General features: G+C 37.1%; 1 protein-coding gene across 1 annotated transcript; it reads right to left on the bottom strand.

Annotated features, from left to right (window-relative positions):
- Positions 1-1,123: 1,123 nt before the first annotated feature.
- On the bottom strand, positions 1,124-8,509 carry LOC133534715 (J domain-containing protein). The gene is made up of 3 exons (XM_061873953.1): positions 8,156-8,509; positions 6,139-6,240; positions 1,124-2,474 (listed from the first exon to the last, which is right to left on the bottom strand). The coding sequence occupies exons 1-3, from the start codon at positions 8,240-8,242 to the stop codon at positions 2,166-2,168; spliced, it is 498 nt and encodes a 165-aa protein (XP_061729937.1). The 5' UTR covers positions 8,243-8,509; the 3' UTR covers positions 1,124-2,165.
- Between the last annotated feature and the right edge of the window lie 2,051 nt (positions 8,510-10,560).

The following is a 10,560-nucleotide window of genomic DNA, read 5'->3' as shown; positions in this document are numbered from 1 at the left end:
TCGGCTGAAACTACAATGAAACCGAACCTTCGGTTTCGGTTTCGGCAAAATAACATGTTTCGGTCGGTCACTAGTTATTAGATAGCACCACAAATTAGATAACTTACTACTAAAAAAAGATGTCTAGGTCTGTATTATGTTTGCACCGTCCTTTGGTGCAGGTCAGAGTTGTATTGCTTGAAAATTGTGCTAGACAGATAGTACCACGCGCATCATACTATAGTATATAATATATATACTACGATAGGTGCCCCAACTTAAGTAACCACAAGTAGCCATACTAATTGTATAGAGAAGTGGGAAGTGGGTAGGTACTATGTTAGGGAACCCACTGTACCTATGGGTCTACCGTTTTACTAACGCGGTTGGTAAGAAGTTATTATGCTCAGCTACGGACTGGTTGAAGACTTGCCTGCTTGAAGCTGATAATTCGTAAAATGAAATTGACCGAAGCGGTAGCGAAGGTTTCCGTTTTGACTAGGGCAAACGGCTTACGTACGTCCGGATGTTCTCTTCAAGTCGCAATACTCAACCGATTCTCGTGAAATTTTGTAAACAGATTCAGTAGGTAGTTAGACAGAAATCTGTCGTTTCGTTTTTCGAAAAAAGTTTAACATGGTAGAAATTGGCATAAAGCGCTTAAGTGACATTAGAGTCTAAGTTCAGTCACAGTGTATAAGTTCACTGTTGTAACGACTCGACGAACTAAGTATTTTCACTTTTACATTTTGTAACCTTAACGCGAGGTCTACAGCTCACAAAGCAAGTTTACAAATAGCTAAACATATACCTAGTTTTAGTCTCATAACTCAGCAACCTTCTACTAGAAAGTCACCTCGCAACTTCTGTACCAACCGCCTCATATAAGTGGCAGACCTCACAAGTTGTGAGTCACAACCACCTTACGAGACTCTTATATACTAACGCAGCGGCTTACGTGAGCGATGACTCGCGAATGCGACGCGGCGGCCCAACGGCATTCGGAGATCATCCACGTAGGACACTTCCATAGAATTAAAATTGCCGGGCAGACGACACGCGACGCACGTCATGGTCCCACTCCCGAGTATTGGCCCAGCGTCACTTGTCACTTTGGAACTTTTTCTATTCAAATAAAACACTCTTTCGTCCGGTAAACTTTATTGTGTCAAAGGTGATTTTACATCAAAAATAAAAACATCTTATACATTTGGCATTATTTTTAGATAGAGATTCTTATCCAGATAAAACATTAAAAATTTAAATTTCTACGACTATTTTAACACTGATTTATTAAACATTTAAAGTAAACTAGTAAAACATCAACATATATATCATTATATGCTTTATTAAAACTCTACACAACTCTAACATGGGAACACAACACCTATTTTAGGACAATTACGAATGTCATTCAATAAACAAATAAATTGCTATGACAAAGTTCAACGCAAATACAAACCATTGATAAGTTAAGTAGGTAACAGAAGCGATCTGCCTGCCATCATTTACCCTGTATGTATCTCACAACATTATCTTCACACACTCCCTCTCTTTAAAAGTAATTTAGTTCCTATACAGTAAGATAAAGTCGTAAAAGAGGTTCAAAAATATAAAATCTTCAAAATATTATAGATTCTTTAGTAGACTAACATATTGTTCTACAGCAGAAATGTTTTCTTTATATTCAGACTCATAAGTTTTTAGGAATGTGCATAGCTTAGAACTAAAGATATAGCTACGAGTGTCAGACACTAATCACTCTCGGTAGGGACGGGGTCCTAACGTCAACACGCTGCCTACTCGCAACAGAGTACATTTATTATCATGAAACACATCAAACATTTAATAATTCTCTGAAAAAGATATCGAGCCACATTCGAGTAACATTATTCAATGAGCTGACTTGATGAATATTGTGCCATTTTATATCTAATTTAATAATACTTAACATTACTCTTACTTTTATAATACGTCGAGTTACAACTTCAATAAAACTGGCAAGCGTTCAACAGCCTTGCTGAGTCAACAAACAATATAAAAGGTACCTAAACTTGTGACTTGAGAAAACAAAAAAATAAGTACATTTCGTTAACAAAAGTTCAAGAGATTAGGGCACAAATAATCTCTTGAACGTGAAATAAAAACGGCCCTCAAAGTTTTTTTGTAAAAGGGTAGGTGACAATTTAGATTTCATAGTTGCGGAACTTGGAGATGACCTCGGAGGGTGGTTCCTGGTTGCCTCCCCAGCGGCCCCACAGCGCGGCGCCGCCCTCGGAGGCACGGCGTGCGGCGCCGCCGGCCGGCCCGAGGCTAGACGGGCCGGACGCGCCCTCCACCATGCGGTCCTTGGTGTTAGGCTTGGACCAGTGCATGGACTGCTGCACGTGCTCCTTCATGCCGAGCCACTGCTTGTAGCCCATGGCGATGCCGCTCTGCCTCCACTTATCGTACAGCGCTCGCTTTGCCGGGTCGCACAGTGTTTCCTTAGCTTCCTGAACGACAACAATATACGTGATTACTAACCCTGTGTTAAAGCAATAAATAGGTGTCAGTAGTAGTCACATAGTTTGTCTGCGTGACTTAAACTTAATAAACCTCAACTAAGCACAGTTTAGTGGTAAGCTTAACCCATTTCCCTAGGTGCGGGTGACCGTTAACGTTACAATATTTATAAGAACGTTCAAAACAAAAGATTCCTAGAAGTAAGTGATATGTCAGTAGTTTAGGCAGGGGGAGGAAACTAGAGCATTCGGGCTTTCTCGGCTCCGTTTGGCTCGGCATTGCTCCGAGCAATTATTAGGGTTGGCTCAACTTGACGTCCCTTTGCGTGCACAACTACAGATAATTACATTAATTTTGACAATCCTAAATAGCCGAAAGGAATAGTTCCATACATTAGAAAGGGACAACATGATTCGGCCTTGAATCGCTGTCAAACTTCGGCTTTGTAGGAAGTTTCTTTTCTATACGGTAGTACTATTATTTATTCTGTCCAGCTCCGGCCCGCGAAAGGATTTAATCCGGCTCGCCGCTGGTGCTTCGAAATAATTTGTATATAGACTGCGAAATTATAAAAAGCGAAGTTTGGCTGCAATTCTGATCCTCTGATATTTCTTAAACTTTCTGGCCCGCCATGAAGAAAGTTTGCCCACCACTGGTTTAGGCTATTGCAGCATTCTGTGAAGCGGAAACGATTTTTTCAAAATTTTGGTTGAAGCCTCTTTAGCGGCACTTTATGTATTGATATCGCAATATAAGTTAGTTCTGATTGCAACAAAGAAGCCACAACACAATTGTTTATGATTTGGCCCAATGAAGAATCCACGCAACTTTCAAATATCAAGAAAACCGCGAATATTCGTGTTTTTATTTTTTATTTGGGCGATTATAACTAGTCCTTTAGTAGTTTTTGATAGTACCTTCTCAGGACGTTTTTAAAGTCGACTAAATTTGCTACAATACGAGACTAGAATTGTCTCTGTAACTTAATAGTTTCCGAGATAAAGTATTTCAAAGTTTATAAAGTATTTCAAAGATTTCATAGATAACACTCAACATGGGTTTGTTCAACGTAGGTCAACTGTGTCTAATCTTGCTTTACTTAATGACTTTGTATCAGAGGCAATGGACGATGGACATCAAGTGGATGTAATCTATACTGATTATAGTAAAGCTTTTGATCGAATTGATCATGACATTCTAATATCTAAGCTTTACTTGATTGGTATAAGGGGTGATATTTTGAGATGGTTTAAATCATACATTAAAAATCGATGCCAGTCGGAAGTGATCAACAATTTTATTATATGTCAAGCTGGGTATCTATACCAAGCGGAGTGCCCCCAAGGCTCTTTATTAGGTCCACTTCTTTTTAACATATTTGTAAATGACATTAGCACCTGTTTTCAGTTTTCTAAGTTACTAAGTTTTACTGATGATATCAAAATCTTTGCTAAAATTGATACGCTAGCTGATGCATATGCATTGCAATCCGATCTATGCCGGCTGGCCAGCTATTGTATGAAAAATAAGCTAGATTTAAACCCTTCCAAATGTTTCACTGTAACTTTTTCTCGTAAACGTAATATAATTCCTACTTCATATTCATTAAAAGGTGATATACTACAGCAAGTAGAGAGCATGAGAGATCTAGGTGTCATCCATGACTCCAAGCTTGTTTTTAATGACCATATTGATAGTATAGTGTGTAAAGCAGCCAAGTCACTTGGTTTCATAATGCGCAGTTCAGCTTGTTTTACTCGTACTAAGACCCTTAAAATCCTATATTGTGCTTATGTGAGGAGCAAGCTGGAGACTATGCATCTCAGATTTGGAATCCTCAATATTAAATCTATGTTGATAGGATTGAGCGATTACAAACAAAATTCATAAAATTTCTCTGCTTTAAAATGCATGTAAATTATAGTTCTGCTAATTATTTTAGGCTGTGTAAGAAACATCACTTAATCCCACTTGTGAAACGCCGTGAAATTGCAGACATTTTGTATTTAATAAATATCATTAAAGGCCATGTTGATTGTCCTACCATACTCAGTAAAATTTCCTTCACTGTTCCCTCGAGAAGGTTAAGGCACATTCGTCCCATTAGTATTAACCAGGCTTCCACTAAATATAGGAAAAACAGTTTTTTGTGCAGGGCAGGCATGAGTTTAAATAAAGCTTTACTTAATTTAGACTTTGATATATTTAGTGATAGCATTTCAGTAATAAGAAATAATTAATTGCATTTTATATGGGTGATACTTCTAGCGCAGGTTCGGGCTCTGCTTACTAATACTATGTAGTTACATAGATGCGTACGTTTCGTAGGTACATTTAGATTTTATTGTATTTTGGATTCTCGTTAAGTTTTGTACAGTCAGTGATGGAAGTGCGTGGCTACTTCATGAATGAACTCCATTCCTTATGTGTCCATGCAGTTTTGCAGCTTGCTGTACACATTAACCTTGGCTTGTGCTGTAGGTAGACACATGTGTGTGTAACTGAACTGTAATTATATTTGATCTTTGTTATATTTAATTTTTTATAAGTGAGAACCTGTAATTGGCTCTGTATTTCTATTGTATGTTATAGAAATGTTTAAAGCTGTTGGTTTTCCATGTATGTAATAAAAATAAATATTTTTTTTGAATTTGAATCAGTATAGGGTAAGCAAGTTGTATAGAGAAGTAGTATGCACGTCTCAGGCGATGCCACTTGGCACAATTGTTCCTTAGGTCAAACAAAGCCGATTTGGCCCGATAGCCATGAGATCCTACCGTGCCTACCCCCAAAAAGAGGGGGGAAAGAGTCGGCTCAGTAGGTCCAATCTATGCTATATTTCTTCCTGCTCTTAACAACGAGGGCAAGTTATATATCATTTTTATATGATTGTGGGACGAAAACAATATATTCAGACTTTTAAAACGCAAAGTTTTTTTAAACATTTTTAATCTTTGATTTGGCTATAATTAAATTTTGTATGGAAATCGTCACTGCCATCCGTTACATATTTTTACAAAAAAATGTATGACGGTCTGCTTTGAAGTGATACTTAATAGAATAAGGGGTAAATGGGCAAAATTTTTGTTTAGTGCAAATCGGCACACTGTGATTGTAAAGGCCAAAATTTTCACAACACATATACATAATTTTCATTTATTGTGCAAAAATAAGTTTATTTGTATGAAACGGTGTAACGAATGTTCCAAAAATGAATTCCTAAATTATACGTAAATCATATAATAGCAAAGATTGGACCTGGTGAGCCGACTCTTCCCCCCCCCCCCCCCCCCCCCCCCCCCCCCTCTCTTTGAAAAACTTTTGAAAGGCTTTATCTCGGAAACTATTAGGTCTAGAAAGACAATTCTAGTCTTGTACTGTAAATTGCAAATTTAGTCTTCTTTTAAAAACGCCCCAAGAACGTACTATCAAAAAATAGTCTTTTAGGGTTATAATCGCCCAAATGTAAAAAAAAAAAAACGAAATTTTCTTGGTTTTTCGGTTTTTTGACAAAGTTGCTTTTGGCACTCGAGCCGAGGTCGCAAACTTGGATTATTCAATGAGCCAACATCAAACGAACCCCATTACAAAAGTCGACTAAGTTACTGGATTATCTGGGATTTTCCGTATTTAATATAATGATGGCGTATTTACCTTCAGTTTCTGAAATTTGGCTTCTGCTTCTTTGTCCCCGTCGTTCTTATCAGGATGGTGTTGCAGAGCGAGTATTTTGAACTCCGCAGTAATTTGCTCCGCCTGATGAAACAAATAACAAAGCTGGAGTCAAGGTTGGTGGAACAATAACAAACATATTATCACTTCAACTACATTATCTTTCCAAAATAAAAGTAAGTATTAAATAGTAGTGTAGGTTCAATTCAATCAATTACATAAAGCTAATAGTACATAATTTATTCCATCATCTAAATCTACAGCGCAGACTGCGTCAAAAGCATAAGTACTAAACAGAATCCACAACAAACTTCGTCCAATCTACATCAGTGATAATCCGCCACAGGCTTCGTCAAAATAAGTCCCATCTATTACGACTGGTGACATGTTGGACGAAATAATCTCCGTAGTTACCTACCTACCTTTTCTTCTGTTGGTAGTAGTTATTACAACAATAATGTTTTCCTAAATATACTTCTAATCTCAATTAGCTTATTTCTCCATTTTCATTTGTGCCCTAATATACCTACAAGCCAACAAATGCTTATGTTAATGTTAATAAATTGACAACATTTCATATTTCTGATCCTATAATTTTATGGGTTTTCTACATTTTAATTGAAACGAGGAATATGCTAATAGTTTATATATTTCACTAGGCTTTGTATTTAATTTATTAAATGTGTTCTTATTCTAAAATGGCGTAACTCCAGTTCTGACATTGTCTGTCATTGTCAATGTTTTAAACTGCTCCGTTGTTGTTTGAAAACAATTATGATAAAATATCAGATTTCTATGACGATTTGGATATAATAACACATACTAATACATGAATACAATACCATGCTTTAATACGGAAATGACGGATCGATGGATAAATAGAGTACAAATGCAATGTAAATTAAATGTTTGTCTGATATCTTCGACGATTTTTTTTTGGTATTTTGGCAGTAGGTAAGGGACGAAACAGTATTTGGTATACTTTGGCGGAGTATATACCTCAGTGATCCATATGGCGTTGTCCATTTTAAGAATGATTAGTTGATATTAACTTAATTATGCAAACAAATTTCTCTTTGTTTTGAAATTTAATCAATACATATTTAATTGACAATGTCAAATCCAATATTATGACAGCTAATTTTTTTTCGTGATGATTGGCAATGGCATTTCACCTATTATGTTGTAGAATTGGTAAAATCACAACATTTTTTTAATTCTTTTGTATTTTTTGTAATAAGCCATATTCAATTTTGCAGTGTCCAGGAAGCAACATACTACCAAATCATATGTAAATAATCAGGTTTAATAAAAATAAAATATTGCCAAAATTGTTATAAGTCAGTACTTATAGCACCCCGAATAAACATTTATTATAACTATTAAAAGTGTACTAAATTGCATCCAATAACTAACGACTACCGCTTCTCCAGACAAACACAATCCCCATCTTCGCTGGACATTAACATAACATGAAAAATTGAGATACGTGAAGCAAAGGGGCAAAGCTATGGTTACAAATCAAATCATAGTGCAAATTAACACTTTCGATGCTGGGCGCACGAGGTCAGGTTCCAGTACAAAATGAACACACATGTGTTAAGTGATAATTTTGTTGTATGGAGAAGTAGTTTTTCACTTTTCTTTTAATCAATCACAATATATTTAACCATTACTGGGATTCAAACCCAACTTTGAAGCTAGGAGTACAGATCAAATTGTCTAGGTCAGAAGTTAACATTAAATATTTTCTTTGAATAAGATTCAAACAATTCACTTTAAAAACATAGTTAGTATTCAACAGGTGGTTTGTGTAAGGCAAATATTTTTGCATTTGACAATATGTTGAGATCCACAAACCAATTCAATTTCAATTCAAATGAAACAAGCCAAAGATTTAGGTCAACAGTAACAACCTTGCAGAATAAGGTCAATAGTATAGGGTAATACAATCAATATATTTTTTAAGGAAACAAGAAGAGCTGGATAAAGTACTCACACTGGAGTTTTCGTCACAGCCCAACAACGCGTAGAAGTCGTCGTCAGGGCTCCTTTGGTAATTGAGTATTTCGTCCACGCCCGTCATCTTCACAACCCTCCCTTACGGCTCCCCGGCGGGTACTAGAGCTGGCTAGGTCTCCTTTTGCTTCGACTGCGGCCACTCTACGTTCACAAGCTTGCTTCAATCGCACACTAAGCTGAATGAACCAGCGCGCATGCGCACGACCTTCGATCGATAGGTTCTCGGAAACGGGGAGTTACCGATTAGTTATGAAGTTAGTAAAAACCCGCACCGTATATTAATTAGACGTAACAAAGTGAAGGGGACAACGTAAAACGTAAATACTTGCTGAGTTGTTGCTCTACTAATGTCACTTTTGACAATTCTCAATTTCTCACTTTGTTTACCAAAATATCGAGTAGACGCTAACAACATATTAGGCTACTTAGATATTACTCATACAAAAATAAACCTTATACGAATCAATTTAGTGTTTATTTAATCAAAATGACACCGAAATTTAACATTTTGCATTAAGGTGTGTAAGCAAAGGCCGGTGTCAAATTTTTGATAATATATTTTATTGAATATTGTACAAACTTCGATTGATTGATTGAGCGGCGCGAAAATCTTTCAACTAGATAAAAATATCTATCCAATTGATAACAAGCATGCAAGCGTGAATCGATGAGGGAGTTATGCAGTTAAGGGCCCTTCACACTCGTGCGCGAATCGAGGCGCGAAGCCGCGAACGCGAGTGTGGAGGGCCCTCGCGTCAATTTCGCAGATTGTTCACGCCTTCGCGCCTTATTCCCCGTTTTTTGTCGGTATTTGGCCCGCGTCAAAGGAGACGCGAAGCGCGAACTTGCAAGACTCCACACTCGCGATCGCTTCGCGCCGCGATTCGCTCACAAGTCGGTTAATCTGCACTGTCATAACCTTCTATGGCAGCTACTTGGTTATATTGGGTGCGAACTTGATCAACCAAAAATCAATTTAACAGTTCCCAGTTTAAATCAGTGCCTTGCCGCAAACTAAATCCGATGAGCTGACGCTTCGGCGCCATCTTGCCGCGAAGCAAACTGCGAAATCGCCGTGAAGTTGTGCGAGTGTGAAGTCTACGTCAACGTCACGGTATGTTCGCTCCGCGAAGTCACGCCGCGATTCACGCGCATAGTCTGGATGGAGCTTTAGGTAAATGCCTGTCACATTGTGCCGCACACTGGTGGAATTCCGCCTTTATTACACGTGTGATGAAAATAGATACATTTTGTTCTCATCGTTTTGCCATTATGCCGTGGTCCAGCCAGAAAGAACAATCAGTAACTGTGGTGTATTAGAATGGGTGAATGACTTAGGTTCTGTTCTCATTCTATTGCTTAGTTCGTTCGTTCATACATTCTGATCACCTGCATAAAATGGAAAACCCTTGTAAAACAACTTTGCTATATAATTTTCTCAAGGGCTACCGCAAAGCTACCGCCAATGATGCCACATATATATGTATAAGTAGATGGTCTGACTGAATCACGCCTACTCTTGTGAATTGCTTATTTTCATCAAAAAGCTTTACCTACTTACTCTAATTTTTACAATACTAGTTTAAACTATGATCATATAGCAGAAAGGTACGAGTAGAGTCCACTTTAATAACTATATAAATAAAAATAAAATGCGTTTGTTAGTCACGCATAAACTCGAGAACCGCTGGACCGATTTAGCTAATTTTGGCATTGAAATGTTTGTATTAGACCACAAAAGGTTTAGGAAGTGATGATTTTGAGAAATCCAACCCCTAAGGGGGTTAAAATGGGGATTAAAATTTGTATGGGGGCGAGTTTTATTTTAAGCTGGGAACTTGATACTTTGTAAAAAGGCATTTTATTTAAATAGAAGAAAACTAATTTCAGTGTTTTTTAAAATTCATCCACTAAGGAGGTGAAAAAGGGGTTGAAAGATTGTATGGAGATCAAATATTTTTTTGAGTGCGGGATTTGAAACTTTGTACGTACGCATATTATTAAAACACAAGAAAAGTAATTACAGCGGTTTTAAAAATTCATCCCCTAAAGGTATTAAAAAGTGGTTGAATGCATTACCATTGTTTTGAAACTTCTTATAAAGGCATAATAGCCAAACAAATAAAAGTTATTTCAACGTTTTTGAAAATTCAACCCCGAAGGGGGGTTAAAAAGGAGATGAATGTTTCTATGGGGTTCAAATTTTATTTTGGGCTAGGAATTTGAAACTTTAAAAAAAGGTATTTTATTAAAATAGAAGAAAACGAATATCAGTGTTTTTGAAAATTCATCCCCCAAGGTAGTGAAAAAGGGGTTGAAATATTTGTATGGAAGTCAATCATTTTTTTGAGTGCGGGACTTGAAACTTTGTATATGGGCATA

This window comes from Cydia pomonella, chromosome 2 (genome assembly GCF_033807575.1).
Source record: "Cydia pomonella isolate Wapato2018A chromosome 2, ilCydPomo1, whole genome shotgun sequence".
NCBI classification, from domain to species: domain Eukaryota; kingdom Metazoa; phylum Arthropoda; class Insecta; order Lepidoptera; family Tortricidae; genus Cydia; species Cydia pomonella.
Note: the sequence above shows the minus strand (reverse complement) of the source record. Positions and strands in the feature narration are given on the sequence as shown.

Bases quoted from the DNA above. Each gene is read 5' to 3' on its own strand.
- LOC133534715 (XM_061873953.1), bottom strand. From the start codon at position 8,242: ATGACGGGCGTGGACGAAATACTCAATTACCAAAGGAGCCCTGACGAC. The intron at 6,241-8,155 runs GTGAGTACTTTA...TTGTTTCATCAG, and splicing joins GCTGTGACGAAAACTCCAGT to GCGGAGCAAATTACTGCGGA. The intron at 2,475-6,138 runs GTAAATACGCCA...GTTGTCGTTCAG, and splicing joins CCAAATTTCAGAAACTGAAG to GAAGCTAAGGAAACACTGTG.